Consider the following 19,456-nt stretch of genomic DNA (forward strand, 5'->3'; position numbering starts at 1 on the left):
TAGTATCAGAAACAACTGATGAAGGTCAATCCTCGTACGGCCCACCAGGTCTAATGAAGGATCTGATCAAAGTATTCCAGTCCTACTCCTCACCTGTATCATCAAAAGTCTCAGCTGTTAAACGCACACGCTTCCCAGCTCGAGCAAGGAACAACAGTATGATTGCACCGCGTGTTTCCATGTGGCGCTACCTACGTGACCATGGAGAAGACATGAGGAAGTGGCATGATCAGCCTACTTCTGCACTACGAGCACGGGTGAAAGAACTACTAAACATACCAACCACCAGTGGAGTTGCTCCAGTCATCACAGGTAACCAATAGAGGGGCCCTGCCCTCAGTCAGGGGAGGAAAAGGGATAATAGTGTTTATTGGACTGTGTGGATTCGATGGCCTGGCACATCAGAACCACAGGAATATAAGGTGCTGGTGGATTCCGGTGCACAGTGCACCCTAATGCCCTCCAGTCATGAAGGGACAGAATCAATTCATATTTCTGGAGTGACTGGGGGCTCTCAAGAATTGACTGTGCTGGAGGCTGAAATAAGCCTCACTGGCAAAGACTGGCAAAAACATCCTATTGTGACTGGCCCAGGGGCTCCATGTATACTGGGTATTGATTACCTCAGAAGGGGGCATTTCAAGGATCCTAAGGGGTATCGATGGGCCTTTGGGATAGCTGCTGTAGATATGGACAACATTAAGCAGCTGTCTGTTTTGCCTGGCCTGTCAGAGGATCCGTCTGTTTTGGGGCTGCTACGAGTAAAAGAGCAGGAGGTACCGATTACTACAAAGACAGTGCACAGATGGCAGTATCGAACCAACAGGGATTTCTTGCTCCCCATTCAAGATTTGATTCGCCAACTGGAGAATCAGGGAGTGATCAGTAAAACTCACTCACCTTTTAACAGTCCCATATGGCCTGTGCATAAAGCCAGTGGAGAATGGAGGCTGACAGTAGACTACCGTGGCCTGAATGAGGTCACACCCCCGTTGAGTGCTGCTGTCCCGGACAAGTTGGAACTCCAGTACGAGCTGGAGTCAAAAGCAGCCAAATGGTATGCCACCACTGACATTGCCAATGCCTTCTTCTCTATTCCTTTGGCCGCAGAATGTAAGCCACATTTTGCCTTCACCTGGATGGGCATTCAGTATACTTGGAACCGTTTGCCCCAGGGGTGGAAACACAGCCCAACCATTTGCCGTGGGTTGGTCCAAACTGTACTGGAACAGGGTGGTGCTCCTGAACACCTGCAGTACATTGATGACATTGTTGTGTGGGGCGATACAGCAGAAGAAGTTTTCACAAAAGGAGAGCAGATAATCCAAATTCTTCTACAATCCGGCTTTGCTATTAAGCGAAACAAAGTAGAAGGGCCTGCCCAGGAAATTCAGTTCTTAGGTATAAAGTGGCAGGATGGACGTCGTCACATCCCAACAGATGTGATCGACAAAATCACAAAAAAGGCCCCCCTCGGAGTTTGTGGCAAAGAGCCTCTGGAGAGACCCGAGGCCGACCCCTGGGATTCTGGAGTCGAGCATATAAGGGGTCAGAAGAGTGCTACACTCCAACTGAGAAGGAGATCTCAGCCACGTATGAGGGGGTTGGGTCTGCTTCCAAAGTAGTTGGTACTGAAACACAGCTCCTTCTGGCACCTCGACTGCCAGTGCTGAACTGGATGTTCAAAGGAGAGGTTCCCTCCACCCATTATGCTACCGATGCCACCTGGAGCAAGTGGATTGAGCTGATTACACAGCGAGCGCGAATGGGAAACCTCAATCGTCCAGGAATCCTAGAGTTAATCATGGACTGGCCTGAAGATAAAAAGTTTGGAACGTCACCAGCAGAAGAGGTTTCATGTGCTAAAGAGGCCCCACCATACAGCGAATTACCAGAAAATGAAAAGAAATATTCCCTATTCACTGACGGATCATGTCGCATTGTAGGGAAGCATCGCAAATGGAAAGCTGCTGTGTGGAGCCCCACACGACAGGTTGCAGAGGCCACTAAAGGTAAGGGAGAATCAAGTCAGTTTGCAGAGGTAAAGGCTGTTCAGCTGGATTTAGATGTGGCTGAACGGGAGAGGTGGCCAATGCTTCATCTTTATACTGATTCATGGATGGTGGCAAATGCCTTATGAGGGTGGTTACAGCGGTGGGAACAAAATAACTGGAAACAGAGGGGTAAACCTGTTAGGGCCGCTGAACTATGGAAGGACATTGCTGCTCGAACAAGGAATATTGTTGTAAAGGTGCGTCACGTGGATGCACATGTGCCCAAAAGTCGGGCTACTGAAGTACAACAAAACAACCATCAGGTTGATCGAGCTGCCAGAATTGAGGTGGCTCAAATCAACTTGGACTGGCAGAATAAGGACGAATTATTTCTAGCTCGATGGGCTCATGAGACCTCATGTCATCAAGGAAGAGACGCGACATATAAGTGGGCCAGAGACCAACGGGTGGACTTAACTATCGATGCTATTGCACAGGTTATTCATGATTGTGAAACATGTGCAATAATTATACAAGCCAAAAGGATGAAACCTCTCTGGGAGGAAGGGCGATGGCAAAAGTATAAATATGGGGAGGTGTGGCAGGTTGATTATATCACCTTGCCACGATCTCGCAGTGGTAAGTGTTATGTACTCATCATGGTAGAGGCAACCACTGGGTGGCTTGAAACATACGCAGTACCCCATGCTACTGCTCGAAACACCATATTCGGTCTTGAGAAACAAGTCCTATGGCGACATGGCACCCCAGAAAGAATTGAATCTGATAATGGGACACATTTCAAAAATTCTCTTATAAATACTTGGGCCAAAGATCATGGCATTGAGTGGATTTATCATATTCCCTACCATGCACCAGCTTCTGGTAAAATTGAACAATACAGTGGGTTGTTGAAAGCTATGTTGAATGCAATAGGTGGTGGAATGTAGAGAGTGTTTTTTACAGCTAGTTAGCTGAGAAGGGTCGTAAACACGGTGCAGCTAAGCAAGCAGCCATAACACCTGCAAGGACAGCAAGAACAACAGGATGCCCTGGGATGGTGAGAAACTAGCCATGGTTCTGGGAACTCAGCAAGGGAGTAGCTTTCAGTTGATAACAACAAGCTGTTAAGATACTCGGGGATGGTATGTAATTGGGAACCAATGATGAGCTCTACTTTTGCAATATGTATGAGCTAATTATCCGTATTATAAAAGTACACTCAGCCAAGGAATAAACGAGAATAGCTGATCATATGTCAATGACAGGTGTGGTCGTCTGCTTTTCTCCCGCCGTTCTGCAACAGTGGAACATTTAAGCAGTGGGTGAAGCATTTGTCAGAAGCCACTTGGTTGGTCAATACTAGAGAATCTGTCAATCGTGGTGGTCCTAGCCAATCCAGCCCCCTACATACTATAGAAGGAGATAAGGTCCCTGTTGTACATGTAAAGAACATGTTGGGAAAAGCTGTTTGGGTCCTTCCAGCTTCTGGAAAGGGCAAACCTGTCCGTGGAACTGTCTTTGCCCAGAGACCTGGGTGCACTTGGTGGGTAATGCAGAAGGATGGGGGTGTTCAGTGTGTACCACAAGGGAATTTGATGCTGGGGTAGTGCAGTCAATAATTTTATGTATCTATATATATATATATGTTTGCATGTGTAGTGTATTTTAGTTATTATAGTTATACATTTAGTTATGTTACATGCAGTTCTACTATTTAGCTATCATAGTTTTTCATACTTATATATATGTATATATATTAACCATGATGTAATAATGTAGAATAAGGGGTGGAATGTCATGGTTTTGTAATTTTGTAATTTTGCTATCAGTATTCCACATCATAACATCATGTAAAGCATGGATACTTCTATTGAATGTGCAGTCCACAGAAGAAGACTACATATCCCAGAGAACAACATGGGTAGTGATAAGTCACGGGACCAGGACACTATATAATCTCGTTCCCAGGCTGGAGTGCCCTCCTTCTTCTCTCGAACTTCTCGGAGAGTGGGAAGCGTTCCAGCCGTGTCGCCTAGAGTTCACAGTAGGCCTCTCGGTTTTCGGGGACTCTCTCTCTCTGTTTCGTTCCATTTTTTAGCCTCAATTATATTATATTGTGTTATCTTGTATTTCAATATCATATTTAGTAAAATAAGTTTTTCCTCCTTAGATTGCCGCTGTTTTTATCCCATTCCCCTTTTTCCCCTCCTTTCCAGGCCCCAGGGGGGCCCTACAGGGTGGCTTCCCCTGTCATGGGCATAGGTAAATCTAAGTAACCCGTGACGTAGAACAAATGGATGCAGAGATAAAATTCAATAAAACTGGAGCTAAGGGTCAAAAAATATCAGATGACTGAAAATTTTAAGTCTGGCTTTAATGCAAACTGGGTAAAATAATGTTGCACCCCAGAAGTTACAGAAATCTTAAATCAGGTATACTTAGGAGCGTGGGTATCGGAGATGCCTGGCAGGGCCAGTTCAGTCAGGGTAAAGCAGTGCCCTTTGAGGATATGAGAATGTAGAAGGATAAAAGAAATAATAGCTAACTTTTTGGAACTTGGATTACTAATTGAATGTGACTCTGATTACAGCACCCTGATCTTGCAGAGGAAAAACTGTACCAAGCTATATCACATGCTATCCAAGACATGAGGGCAAGTAATAGAATTGTTGAATGTATACACCCAGTAATGGCAAATCCATGCACTTTATTAACCAAGTTAAGGAATGACTAGGTGGAGTTTGCCTTCTGGATTTGAAGGCTGTCTTATTTTGTCTGGTTTTGCCAAAGGAAGACTGAAGTTATTTGCCTTTGAATAGGAAAATCCCAATATGGGGAAGAAAAGACTCGGTTAACCTGGACAGTGTTACCCAGGGTTGTGAGAACAGACCAATGATTTTTGAGAACTGGTCAACTCATGAGCCTGAGACTTGGGTTTCTACATCCCAGGGTGGAACTTTAATGCAGTATGTGGATGCCACAGCAACAAAAGAGGACTGTGTGCAATAGATGGAGTTTGCTGAATTTCTTGGTTTAAATAATTATCGAATTATCAAGTTTCACAACAGAAAGCACAAATAACTCAGCAGCAAGTGATGTATCTGGGATATGAGATTACAGCTGGACTTTGAACCTTAAGGGCTGCCAGGGAAGATGCCATCTGCCAAACCCCTGAGCTGGAGATTGCTAAGGGACTCCGTACATTCCTAGGAATGACAGGATGGTGCCAACTGTGGATATACAGATATGGACTGTTGGTAAAGCCTCTTTATGCACTTTTGTAATTGTATCCAAAGAATATTATATGGAATGGGGTGGCAAGGAGGGCATTCCACCAGCTGAAACAAGAACTCATGAAGGCCTCTGCTTTGAGGCTACCAGACACGACTAAACCTTTCTGGATGTTCTTGCATGAAAAATGAGGAATAGCCTTGGGAGTCCTTGCCCAGAACCTTGGACCCTATCGAAGGGCAGCGGCACACTTCTACAAACAGCTTGATGATGTGAGTAAGGGATGGCCAAAGTGCCTGAGGGTGGTGGCTGCACTAGTGCTCAATATTCAAGAAGCCTGTAAATTTACGCTGAGACAAAAAATAACAGTTTTAATATCTCATACAGTGTCTAATGTACCGGTGGTAAAAGGTACCAATCTACCAAAGAGTGTGGCTGTTATACATTGTAAAAGACGTCAGAAAGGTAACACTGTACAGGAAACTGTAAATGAGATGGTGGATCAGGTGATAGAACAGGCAGTTGAAGAAGGTTTTAATTCCAGACTGTAAATTTAAAATCTGTGTTATGGTTTTATAATTTTGTTATCGGTATTCCACGTCATAACATCATGTAAAGTGCGGGGATTTAAAGACTTAATACTCCAGTTCTGTGGACTAACAACTTTCTAGATACCTGGTTCTCAGAAGAGAAGAATTACATATTCCTGGGGACGTCACGGTCAGAGAGGAAGATAAGACACAGGATCTTGCTTGCTGCCTGGCAGTGTGTGGGTGTGCTCCCCAGCTGTGCGCCTTCAGCAAAAATGTAGGCCTTTAGGTTTTTGGACGCTCTCTCTGATTTTATTAGCCTCCATTTCAATTATATTGTATTATATTGTTATCTTGCATTCCGATATCATATTTAGTAAAATTAAGTTTTCCTCCTTAGATCATTGCTGCTGTTCTGTTTTTGGGCTGAGCTCCCATCTCCCTACCCTTCCCTTTTTCCTGCCCACAGGCCTGCTGCCCCCTGTCACGGGCACAGATTGATCTAGATAACTCCATGACAGCCTCTGAACCCAAGTCAGAACTTGTAAAATATTCTTGAGAGGATAGGACTCTAATGATTTAGAAGGGAAGAGGGCAAGCTGACAGATGGGTGTACGCCCAGATGGACACATTATTATGCCCTTTAGTATGTTATAGAAATTGGTTCTAAGGGTAGATAAGAAAATATACTGGGTGAACAAACACTACAGAGTAAGATCCTAGTACCAGGAACAGGGTAGAAGTGGGCCTATTAGGAATAAGAACCTTCCAGGGCAACAGTAGCAAATGGATTTCTTGGAACTCCCAAGGAAAGGGGGGTAGCACTATATGTTGGTACTAACTGATATCTTTTTAGGGTGGCCAGAGGCATTCCCTTGTATAACTAATAAGGCACATGAGATAACTAAAGTATTGTTACGGAGGGGTTTCTTGTGGTTGTTTGGGGACAAGATAGCTCAGAAAATGGTACCGATAAATTGGAAAGGACGTTGCCTAGGAGGATTTTTAATGCCTCCTACAAGCATCCATCCAAAAGAACTCCTGTCAGGTATAGTGAGAACTATGTGGGACCCAGTAATATTAACTAAGGATTCCTCAGGACATTATAAGTTCCTTGGTGCAATCCTCCCAATCTGAGGAATTGCAGATCTCCAGAGTGCGATATTAAATATCTCAAAAGCAATGGAAGATACTGAGAATGCAACTGTGGATGCTATAACAACTGACCAAACAGAAGTTAGCTCTCTTAGCATGGTAGTGTTACAGAATCAAATGGCCTTAGACTCACTAACAGCTGAAGAAAGGGGAGTGTACATGATTGTCAGTCAGTCTTGTGCTTATGTAGACAAGACCCACAGAGTAGAAACAGATTTGCAGACTGTATGGGAAAAAGCCCTGGTAGTTCACATGATAACCCAATAAAAATCACTGGCTGATTCCTCGGGAATTTGGGACACTTTGACAGGCTGCTTGCCTGATATAAAACGGCTAAAACATCTCCTTGTTGGAGGAGGAGTTGTTGTAGTAGTGATCCTAGTGCTAATGCTTTAGTATGTTGTGTACTGAATGGTTTGTATGGTCTGGGAAAAACATTTTAGAGTCCTATGAACAGTGGAAACAACATCAGCTCCATCAGCATATAGAAAAGTATTTCCAGGGTGAATCTTAATGAGAATGGGATAATCTAGTAAGGGAGGGTAACCTTGCTAGACTGAAGAAAAGGGGGGAACTGAGTGAAGTAAAGTTTGTTAATTAAACCTCTGTTCTGCTTTTTAGATCCACAGCCTGCCAGGGTGACTGAGAGTGGCAGAAGCAGCAAGAATTCTGGTGTCACTGAAGAATTACCATGGCATCTTGTTCTTCAGTGAAGTTTAATGACAGAGTTTTTAAACATATTTAGCAAAAGAAGCTGGGAGGATGTAAAACTGAAAACTATGGACTCTCTACTTCATGATGGGAAAAACTGTTTCATGTAATGACATATGCAGTAGAATTCCTTGGTCACAGCCTGAACTATTATGTGAGTACGTGAGTTCTGGGGGTGTGTGTGTGGGGGCAGCTAGAGTCACCCTTTCTGTGTCTCTCAGTGATGCTTCTGAGAACGCCTGTGCAGTTTGAGTCTGTGCAGGTTTCCCCTCCCCCTGCCCTACTTTTGCAGTGTGAGAGTATGAATGGGAGAAGGCTGCATTCCTTAGCTCACCTCTTTCTCCCAACTGTTACTGGCAGGGGTGAGTTAATGTCTTTTGTCTTTGTTATCTTTTCCTATAGTTCCTGTATCTCAAATAAAGGGTCTGTCATCATTGTTGTTTGCTCTATGTTTTGGTGAGTCAGGCAGCCAAGTATCTTTAGGAGACTTATACATGAATACCTTTTAAAGTATTTACCATGGCATTTCTGAACAATATCACGCAGTGGTTTGGTCAGGGGAATACTAGCTCTATGAGTGAAGTTTTGCCAGGGCATATCCCAGGTTTCCTAGGATCCTCATATCATGGGATTGCTTCTATCGTTGAAATATGGAAATGTCCAGGAGTCCCCAGCCTACCTGGCTGAGTATTTCAATAGTCTTAGCAAAAATATACTCACTACTTGAGAATGACAGTTAGCTGCCTCCATGGTGGCATGGCCACTGCTGCTGGCCTTGAACCAGCTAAAAGCTTAAATCAACTATTGTGTGACCATGTTGGAAAAATTGAGAAGACAAGTTGCAATTTTAATGGGGAACAAATCTAATCTGATCATTCCCCTACAGAAGATCCAGAATATCTCTCTAAAAATTACCTGGGGCCCTGTACAAGGGAATTCACATAAACAAGACTCTGTAAAAGAAAGCACTACAAGGTTGGATCTTGAGGCTTCACTAGAGCTAGAACATTTTGAGACCTGATCAGTTGTAACTCAAAAAAAACCAAAAAAAAAACCCAAAAGCTGCAGGTTAGGTTAGCAGGGCTGCCCCTGATCTGTGGCCCCCTGCTCTGACTGCGCTACACAGCTTGCTCATACGTGGCAGCTGAATTAACGGATCTAGTACATCGGTTTAGATAAAACCTGGAGCAGCCATGCTCTCAATTATAAGACATGGGGGCAGAAAGTGTTGTGGTGAATGGACTGGAAATTTCTAAACTGACATCTGTTACCACTCACTCTGCCCTCAGGCAAAGACTATATGCAGCTGTCCAACATGATAAAGAAAATTGTTTATTAATTACATAGTTAATGACTGCAGGCCATACAACGTGGACAAATAAGAGTGAAATACCATTAAATATGGGCCTGTAGTTCCTCTATAGAGGATTTGCAAAACTGCATTTGAGAATTATGCGTGAAGGAGGCAGTTTATGACTATGAGGAGGATTTTGAGATCCTGGACTTGATGAAATTTTCAGCAGGAATGAGGAACCTCATCCTGCAGTGAGGTCCACCACCACATCAGTGTGGTACTCTGATATCCATAGTAAATACCCTAGTGGCCTCAGAGGCCATAATACAACAGGCTGCCCAATTAGTGGCAGATCTGGGAGAGACAGAGCATCTATGGGCCAGGTGCAATGTCTGAGTAGTAGTGGAAAAGTCAGAGATCCATCCATGATCTAGGAGACCTTCCCCTAAGGCAATTCAATTTGGACCCATCAGGGTCTCATGAAAACAAATGTTCAGTGACCTGATTAGAGCAGGAGTTCAATTTCAAAAGATTGATGGGCAGCCTAATCAGGTCTTATTACAACTCTAGAAGCAATTACTAGACAGTCAGAGATTTCATTGCTCCCCTAAAAGGGATGGAATTAGAATCATAGAATGTAACCCAAATGTGGTTGAAACTCAAGGTTGGGCATCTACCATCTGAGGGGTGGGGTACATGGTGTCTATCACCCCAATTCCAGAGTTCGTATTGCAGATAGGCGTCCTGTTGGGTCTGACTCTGCAAACTGCTGTGGGAGAGTTCAGATTAAGGGAAAGATGTATGAATATCCAGGTGGCACAGGCAATTATAAAGGGGTCAACAACATAAAATAATATTAGCATTGTGAAAAATTGTTCATAACTGCAGTTGTGATAGAAATGCAGGCTGTAAAGAGTAACTTGAGCCTGATATAGCATTCTTGGTTCATGTGAAGAGGTAAAGCGTATGGGAACTGTTAGGTTATGGCCTGAACCAATAATTGAGCACCTGGTGAAGGGGTGTAGCTAGCCCTGGGAGCACAGGTGGAAACAATTCACCTGTGTGACCAGAAGGGGGGACCCTGAGTCTACCCCTCCCTAACCTCATTTAAGGCCTGGCAGCTGCAAGGGCCCTATTTATATTTGGGGGCTGTTGTCTTTGGGTGCTTGTTAAGTCCTGATCTTCAGGAAAGAGTAAGTGATATTTTTCTTTATTGTTGAATTGTGTCTTCCATCTTTTTTAGGTAATTGGAAGCTGGTTTAAAGTAGTTATATGTTTATCAGTTATACATACTGCTTCTATCAAAACTCCAAAGTAGTGCTGTGGTTTCCTAGGCTCAATGTGTTTGTTTCTGCAATGGCACAATAAAGCTTCAAGTAAATAATTTTTTTATTTTTTTTTTTTAAATTTAGTTAGGAGTGTGTGCTGCTATATATAAGACTGACTTACCTAGCTTTATCTAGCTTTGTCAATGGGATCTGAGGTAAGGTTAGTACAAGAATGCCAAACTAGTTCTAATACGTTGGTTCTTATTTTGTTGTGTGACTGAGCAAATGTATTGCTCTTACAGGTATTGAGTATCTAATATACGAAGTCTTCCATTTAACTGTCAAACACTAACCTTGTTTTTCTGTATGAGATGGAAGTCTTTTCCATAAATTAGAAGTGCGTGTTCAAAGCTTCTGCATTCTTCTTCTGTCCATGCTGTCATCTCTCCTAGAAAATAACAAGAATAGTAGGTTAAACTTACTTTTGCTAAATAGAAATTATATTGAATATTATTTGTTACTAATGGTTGTATGTCCAAAACCACTCTAAAAAATAGCAGGGCAGTTATTTAGACCCATCATTCATCTACTATACAGTTATCCTATCTGAAATATTATATTCCTGTTTTTAAATCAAAACTTTGAGTCTTTATAATTGTTCTTCCTTGAAAGCAAAGGGCATTCAAAAGTTCTGATTTACTGTTACTTGAGATATATTTCCTTTAATAACTAAGAAAAAAAAAAAAAAGCCACCACTAAGACTTCAAAGTCATCACCAAGATACCAATGGAATTATTTTTCTTAAGTATTTCTTTTTGCATAGGTCACAAAGAGTAGCAGTGTTGTTGTTGTGTGTGGGTTTTAATTTTTTTGGAAGGAGGGCGAAGCAAAGAAACAGTCTCTTTGTTTTGAAAACCTACATATTGTAAAACTCAATCTTACATATAAAATTACTAAGGTAAGAAAGATGCAAACAAATGGCATACTTATTGCACTTCTTTCTATAGTGTTTCTTCATATATGTTTTGTTCAAAATATTTGAGTATCTAGTTTTGTCTCAAGTGTTGTTTTTCTCTCTTATGACTTTAGGCCTAAATACAAGGGTTCTTCTGAGAGTAATGCCTCCTGTTTTATTATGTTGGCATGGTGACCTCAGAAGTGCATGTGGGTGATGCGGCAGTAGAAAGTTGAGTTCTTCCACTGATATTCTGTTACAACATGTTGTTGCTATGTGACAGCAGAGGGGTAGTCTTACAAAATGGCATCTGACATGGAATTGGATGAGCAATTGAATTCCTTCATGTGGAAAAAATGGCACCCATTCAGCATTGAAGAACATTAATGTTTATGGAAGCAAAACAGATGTGAGCACAGTGAGGTAGTGGGTGGTGTGGTTAAACAATGGTGACAGAGACATGAAAGATGAGCCATGTTCTGGACAGCCATGCACAGTTGTCACATCACAAAATGAAGTGCATCTTGATCAGCTCATCTATGTGACTCAGTAGATTATGACCAGTGAACTGTGTACGGAGCTGAGTATTCGCTTCAGTATGTTACAAATAGTGGTGGCAATGTTGTTGCATCACGAAGTTTGAGACAGATAGGTCCCATGAATGCTCATGGAAGAACGCCATAGGCAAGTTTGTCAGGATGTATTGAACCAGTATGAGGCTGGAGGTGTCAACTTCTTGGATTGTGTCATTACTAGTGATGAGACATGGTGCCACTGCTTTGAAATGGAGTAAAAATGACAGTCCTTGGAATAGTGACATTTGAACTTCTACAGGGAGTTCATGATGCAGCCCTCAGCTGGCCAAGTTATGAGCCCTGTCTTCTGAAAAAGGAAAGGGGTGATCCTTCTGGATTTGCTGGAACTCAGACAAACCATCAACTCTGACTGCTGCGTCATAATGCTGACTAAGATGAAGGCCTGAACTTCAAGAGTTAGGCCAAGGAAGAAAGCAACTTTTCTCTTGCAACATAACACCAGGCCTCATACCAATTTGAAGACCATTATTGAAGAGCAAAAAGGACCCCATAATAAATGGAAAGGGAACACCTCCCTACTGAGAGGGAAAGGGGGCCTCACAGAAACCAAGGTAAAGGGTAGTTACGGATAGTGTCTGCAATTCCCCCTCTCTCTGCCCACCTTAACATAAACTAAGTCTGGGAAAACAAGGGGAAGAAGGCCGTAAAGATAGGAGTTTGGGAGCAGCCTGAAGATATCTGGCAGAAAGATGATTAGATATTCAGGGGGCAAGATGACACAGATGTGTGGGGGCACTCCTTCTGCAAGGCCAAAAGCTTAACACCAGAAGAAAACAGGAGTTCTCGCAGCAGGAGAGGAATCTTCATCCCAAAACAGTGATGGTGGGGGGGGGGGGGGGGGGGGCGACACAGATGGACGGACTGTCTTTGCCAATGGGGTTGTGGGGAATGTAATGAATATGTAACAAAATTTGGGGGGAGACTTTTTGATTATGTATTAGTTTGGCCTATATCTGTGACAAGCTTTTTCACTATGGTGCTCAAGTTTGGAGTGTTAACCCCAACTCTTTGGAACAGCTCTTTGGTGCTGGATCATAATGCTGGAGAGCTGCACTTCCTCGGTCCTGTGCTTCTAGTAGTCTCAGCTATTCTTACATGAATTCTGGCTTTACTAGAGGGAGATAAGTTGAGAAGAGACAGACTACAAGTCCCAGAAGTAACCAGTACTCCTGTTATGGTTTTGCTATTTGGTTGGTGTTGGTATTGCACATCAGAACACCATGCCTAATAATGGGAGTAAAGGGGACAAGTTTTTTTTTCTGTGGACTGCCTTAAATGGGCATGTGGGGAGAGGCACCGGAAGGGAAGTGGGGAAGGGGACAGGTTTGCTGGCCCGGCTCCCTGCGAGGAGACAATGTGGTCGGAGCTTCCTGCCTTCCGCAGCTCCATCGGTGAGATTGGGGACTTGGTATTTTCTTTGTTGAAACTCTCTTGTTGTTGTTTAGCGTTATTAGGTTATTAAACTGCCGTTCGTTCTCAGATCACCTTTTTTTCTCCTTCATTTTTTGTTAGACCTAATCGCAATCTCCCTTCCCTTCCCCTCTCCCTAAACGCACGTGGCCGTGCCGCGCCGTGCCGTACAGTGCCGCTAGAGAAAAGGGGGGGGACTTTTGTTCCTGCTCCCCCGGGTTTGTTCCCACTGTCCCAAAGTGAGCTCTAGAGAGAACTCCGTGACATTTTTGGTGGAGAAAGCGGGCAGTGCTCTGGGCAATATTTTGGGCAGTAATTAGGTGGCTTTTTTCAACAGCCCTGTATGTAGGACTGACGGTCCCTAGGTTCCTGTGGCCCTGGCTTCAGAACATCCTGATGATGGGGGTAGGGGTAGATATATTAAGCCAACGGCTGGCAGGGATAAAGATACCTGCCTGGCTCCCTTCCAGACTAACGAACATCACAGACACTGTGCTTGAACTGGCTCATGAATGCTCTGAATTTCTTAAGTATGACTGGGGTGTCAAATGGGATACTGTGTTGTTAGCCTCTCTAATTGTAGTAGTTTACTATAAAGGGTGGAGAGACTTGCAAAGAATAGTGCAGAGAGACTCAGGAAAAGGGCCAAAAACATCGGGACCCCCAGTATCAGGTAATCTCACCCCTGAACACCAGAGGGACCTTGGGAAATTAATAGAACTTTTGAATGAGAGATTAAAAGAACTGGTGAGTGAGGGTGGGAGATCAGGGGGATCTCAGAACGAACGGCTTAAGAAAAAAGATAGAGAGTCTTGAGAATGAGATCCAAACCCTAAAGGGAAGCTGCCAAGTTAATCCCAGCCAACCACAGGAAGCACCAGCATCAGTGTCAGTCGCCCCAGTGGAAGGCCAGAGATGGGAACGTGTGTCCTCACGTCTGGAACGGATGGAGGAAGTAGAGGAAGATCCTGGTGAGGGACCCTCCCCAAAACCACTGAGAAAGGCAACCCAGAAGACTAACAGACGCGGAGAAGATAGTGATGATGAGGGAAAAGTCACTGCTTCCTCTACTCGTAAACCTCTGAAAATTACTGAAATCCAAAGTGCGAGAAAGGAGCTTGCCCGACTCCCAGGTGAGCGCCTTGTCACTTGGCTGCTCCGGTGTTGGGACAATGGGGCCTCCTGCATGTCCCTAAGCTGCGATGAGGCTCGTCAATTAGGAAACATTGCTCGAGACTCTTCTATTGATAGAGGGATCAGCAGATGTCTCGATGGAGTCGCCAATCTCTGGGAGAGGATGCTATCAGCTGTAAAGGCAACCTGTCTTCTCAAAAGTGATTTGGAGCCTGTACTGGAAAAATGGAGTACAGCTGAGGAAGGTATCCAGTACCTGAGAGAAATGGCTGTGGCAGAAATGCTGTTTGATCCCACGTTTGTCCCTGGGGACCCAGAGGATGGCCATGACCCAGAAAAGGTGAGCTGTACTCAGGAAATATGCAAGAAACTCATATGGTCAGCACCAGGGAAGTATTCCAGTATACTATTAACGAACTCTAACAGGTATGATGAGCTAGATAGAAGACCTGCAATTTTTGAGCTGATCCTTTCACTGCAAAATACCGAATACACACTACTGCCACACCGTACCACCATTGCAGCCATCTGTCAAATGGTGGATAGACTGGACCGAATGGAGAGAAAACAAGACAACATGCAGAAGAACTGGTCCACGGCAAGGAACCACAGTGAACCTGTGGCAGTCTCAGCCATCAGACGCAAACGCACACCTGTCCGAGTGAATGACCGCAGTGAGCCTATGTCATGTGGTGCCATGTGGAACTACATGCGTGACCATGGAGAGGATATGAGGAAGTGGCATGACGAACCCAATTTTGCACTGCGAGTACAGGTAAGAGAATTACAAAAGAGGTCAGCCACTACTGAGGTTGCCTCTACCGCTGCAGACAACCAATAGAGGGGCCCTGCCCTCAGCCGGGTGGGGAGAGGGATAATAGAGTGTATTGGACTGTGTGGATTCGGTGGCCTGGCATATCAGAACCACAAAAATATAAAGCACTGGTGGATACCGGTGCACAGTGCACTCTGATACCCTCAGGTTTCAAAGGGACAGAACGGATACATATACATGGGGTGACTGGGGGTTCGCAGGAACTATCTGTGTTGGAGGCCGAGATAAGCCTCACTGGTAGAGACTGGCAGAAACATCGTATAGTGACTGGCCATGGGGCTCCTTGCATACTTGGAATAGATTACCTAAGAAGGGGACATTTCAAGGACCCCAAAGGATACCGATGGGCTTTTGGAATAGCTGCTATAGAAACAGACAACATTAAGCAGCTGTCTGATTTGCCTGATTTCCCACTGTCCCGGAGTGAGCTCTAGAGAGAACTCCGTGACAACTCCCCATATAATTTCCAAATTTGAGTGATGAAAGGGGAGAGCTTTTTGCCCATCTGGGAAGCCAGCAGCAAGTTCCTGCCAGTAATCACTCAGACTCTCGTTGTTTTTTGGTTCATTTGATTTATTATTCCTAATTATTTGATGATATCTCTTATTCCTTTCAGTAAATTACTTCTTTTATTTCCATCTACTTAGTATTTTTCCTATTCCTCCCCCTTCTACCATAGGGGAGGGATGGGTGTTGGATGATCAGCTCTTCAAACTACTAATTAGCACTCAACGTGAGACTATTATGGGAGGTGGTACATCTGTCAGACCTATATTAATAGTATATGTACCTTATAATTTTGCAAATTACTTATGAATTGTCAGGGTGCCAAATTTTAGTGAAGGTTTCTGACACTGTGCCAACTTGTAAATAGCTGGGGGGGGAAACAGAGTAAACTAGGTAAGAAGGGGGATGGAGGTATAACTGGGGTTACTAGAAAGGAGCATGTATGTAACATGCTAGTGCTTCAGGGAGGGGGATGTGCCAGTAAGATTTCCCTCATTCTTGTGCCCTGTTGGGGGAGGAGAACTTGCCTTTTTGTAGGAAGAACATGGGGTTTGGTGTGAGCTCAGTGGCGATGGAAACATCTGAGTATCATCAAGAGTGGGGCTTTTGGTAAGCAGGGCATATCGAAAGAGCTTTAAGCTAGCTGCGATGGGGGAAAGGGACAAAACAGGGCTTACAAGAGATGAGCCTAGCAACACAGTGCTTGAGCTGGGAGTGAGGCAGATGACTTGACTGAAGTGCATGTGCGCCAATGCATGCAGCATGGACAGCAAACAGGAGCTGGAAGTAACTGTGTCAGGCGAACTATGACCTAGTTGCTATTACCAAAACATTGTGGAACCACTCCCATGACTGGAGTGCTGTGATCATAGAATCATAGAGTTACCCATGTTGGAAAAGACCTTGAAGATCATCAAGTCCAACCGCAGCCTAACCAGTACCCTAAATCTAAAAACCCTCTGCTAAATCATATTCCTGAGCACCACATCCAAACGGCTCTTAAACACATCCAGGGATGGCGATTCAACCACCTCCCTGGGGAGCCTATTCCAGTACTTAACCCTTTCTGTAAAGAAGTTCTTCCTAATATCCAGCCTAAACTTGCCCTGTTGCAACTTGAGGCCATTTCTCCTCATCCTGTCATTTGTCACTAGTGAGAAGAGACTCTCACTGTAAGCACCTTTCAGATACTGGAAGAGGGTGATAAGGTCTCCCCTCAGCCTCCTTTTCCCCAGACTAAACAGCCCCAGCTTCCTTAGCCTCTACTTGTAGGGCTGATTTTCCAAGCCCTTCACGAGCCTCGTTGCCCTTCTCTGGACCTGCTCCCGTACCTCCATGTCTTTCCTGTGCTGAGGTGCCCAAAACTGAACACAGTACTTGAGGTGAGGCCTCACCAAGGCCGAGTACAAAGGCAGGATGGCTTCCCTAGTCCTGCTCACCACACCATTCCTGATACAAGCTAGGATGCTGTCATGGTTTAATAATTTTGTAATTTTGCTGTCAGTATTCCACATCATAACATCATATAAAGCATGAATAATTTTACTGAATCTGCAACTTATAGAAGAAGACTACATCCCCCAGAGAACAACACGATAGGTCACGGGACCTGGACTCTATATTAACTTGGTCGCAGAACAGACTGACGTCTTTCGAGTTCTGGCGTTCAGGGGAGTGTGTGGGAGCCTTCAGCCGTCTCGCCTAGATTTCACAGTAGGCCTCTCGGTTACGGGACTCATTCTCTCTCCTATTTTGCTTGATTTGTTAGCTCAATTTTCAATTATATTGTATTATATTGTGTTATCCTGTATTTCGATATAGTATTTAGTAAATAAGTGTGCCTCCTTAGATCGTTGCCGCTGTTTTGTTTTCCTAATTAACTTTTTCCTTTCGGCCTAGGGCCCCTCCGGGGCCCACGGCCCCTGTCACGGACACAGGTGGATTTTTCGTTCAAACCGTGACAGATGCCACTGGCCGCCTGGGCACACTTCTGGCTCATATTCAGCTGACTGTCCATCAGCACATCAAGGTCCCTTTCTGTCTGAGAGCTTTCCAGCCACACCTCCCCAAGCCTGTAGGGTTGCCTGGGGTTGTTGTGACCAAAATGCAGGACCCGACACTTGGCCCTATTGAAACTCATTCTGTTAACCTTGGCCCATTGTTCAAGTCTATCCAGGTCCCTCTGTAGTGCCCTTCTCCCCTCAGGCAGATCAACACTCCCTCCAACTTAGTGTCGTCTGCGAATTTACTGAGGGTGCACTCAATCCCCTCATCCAGATAATCAATGAAGAAGCGGCCTAAGCACAGAGCCCTGGAGGATGCCACTCGTGAACGGCCACCAACTGGATCCCACTCCACTGACCACCACTCTCTGGCCATCTAGCCAGTGCTTCACGCAGCTAAGCGTGCACCCATTCAAACCACGGGCAGCCAGCTTCTCTACCAGAATGTTATGTCAATGTCAAATGACAATGACAATGTCAAAGGCCTTACTGAAGTCCAGGTAGACCACATCATCATAGTATCATAGTCTCGTGCGGGTTGGAAGGGACCTTAGAGATCATCGAGTCCAACCCCCAGGATTCGAGCCTCCTGTGTAGCAGAGCAGCACTTCAACCTCTTGCGCCACAGGGGATTTGAACCCGGGCCTTGGTGTTGCAAAGCGGCATTCCTACCACTGCACTACCGGGGTACACCGACAGCCTTAACTTCATCTACCAAGCGGGTCACCTTGTCATAGAATGAAATCAGGTTTGTCAGAAAGAATCTACCAATCATAAACCCATGCTGACTGGGCCTGATCCCCTGGCTGACCTTTAGTTGATCCATGATGATCACACAGAATCACAGAATTGTAGGGGTTGGAAGGGACCTCTAGAGATCATCGAGTCCAACCCAGCTGCCAAAGCAGGTTCCCTACACCATGTCGCACAGGTAGGCGTCCAGTCGGGTCTTGAATATCTCCAGAGAAGGAGACTCCACCACCTCCCTGGGCAGCCTGTTCCAGTGCTCCGTCACCCTCACTGTAAAGAAGTTCTTCCGCACATTTGTGCGGAACTTCCTATGCTGTACTTTCATCCCATTACCCCTAGTCCTGTCCCCACGCACTACTGAAAAGAAACCATTGTCGCCACTATGGCCCCCACACCTCAGGTATTTATAAACCTGGATCAAGTCCCCTCTCAGCCTTCTTTTCTCAAGGCTAAACAGACCCAGTTCGCTTAGTCTCTCCTCACAGGGGAGATGCTCCAGGCCCTTCACCATATTAGTGGCCCTCTGCTGGACTCTTTCCAAGTCTTTTTTGTACTGGGGAGCCCAGAACTGGACACAGCATTCCAGATGAGGCCTCACCAGGGCAGAGTAGAGGGGGAGGATCACCTCCCTCAACCTGCTGGACATGCTCTTTTTAATGCACCCCAGTATGCCATTGGCCTTTTTGGCTACAAGGGCACACTGCTGGCTCATGGCCAACCTGTCATCCACCAGGACGCCCAGGTCCCTCTCAGCAGAGCTCCTCTCCAGCAGGTCTTCCCCCAGCCTGTACCGGTGCATGCAATTATTTCTACCCAGGTGCAAGACTCTAAACTTGCTTTTGTTAAACCTCATCCGGTTTCTTACTGCCCAGCTCTCCAGCCTGTCCAGGTCTCGCTGAATGGCAGCACAGCCTTCAGGCGTGTCAGCCAATCCTCCCAACTTCGTGTCATCAGCAAACTTTCTGAGTGTGGTCACCATCCCCTCATCAAGGTCGTTGATGAAGATGTTGAACAAGACCGGACCCAGCACAGACCCCTGGGGGATGCCTCTAGTTACAGGCCTCCAGTCAGATTCCGCAC

At 45.0% G+C, this 19,456-nt stretch overlaps 1 protein-coding gene and 1 pseudogene across 9 annotated transcripts in view; one reads left to right on the forward strand and one right to left on the reverse strand.

The window, feature by feature from the left end:
• The window catches only part of LOC146762673 (mesoderm induction early response protein 3-like), a 219,881-nt gene that overhangs the window by 72,888 nt on the left and 127,537 nt on the right, over nt 1–19,456 (reverse strand). For all 8 annotated transcript variants that reach the window (XM_085533740.1, XM_085533733.1, XM_085533757.1 and 5 more), the window contains one exon: nt 10,540–10,634. In XM_085533740.1, coding sequence (XP_085389866.1) covers nt 10,540–10,634 — 95 coding nt within the window. The remainder of the gene's footprint in view (nt 1–10,539; nt 10,635–19,456) is intronic.
• On the forward strand, nt 7,695–8,843 carry LOC146762677 (uncharacterized; annotated as a pseudogene). The gene has a single exon (XR_014941253.1). The product of XR_014941253.1 is annotated as an uncharacterized LOC146762677 (transcript).

This window comes from Coturnix japonica, chromosome 1, assembly GCF_054131305.1.
Source record: "Coturnix japonica strain WE chromosome 1, WE-NBRP24, whole genome shotgun sequence".
Taxonomy (NCBI): Eukaryota; Metazoa; Chordata; class Aves; order Galliformes; family Phasianidae; genus Coturnix; species Coturnix japonica.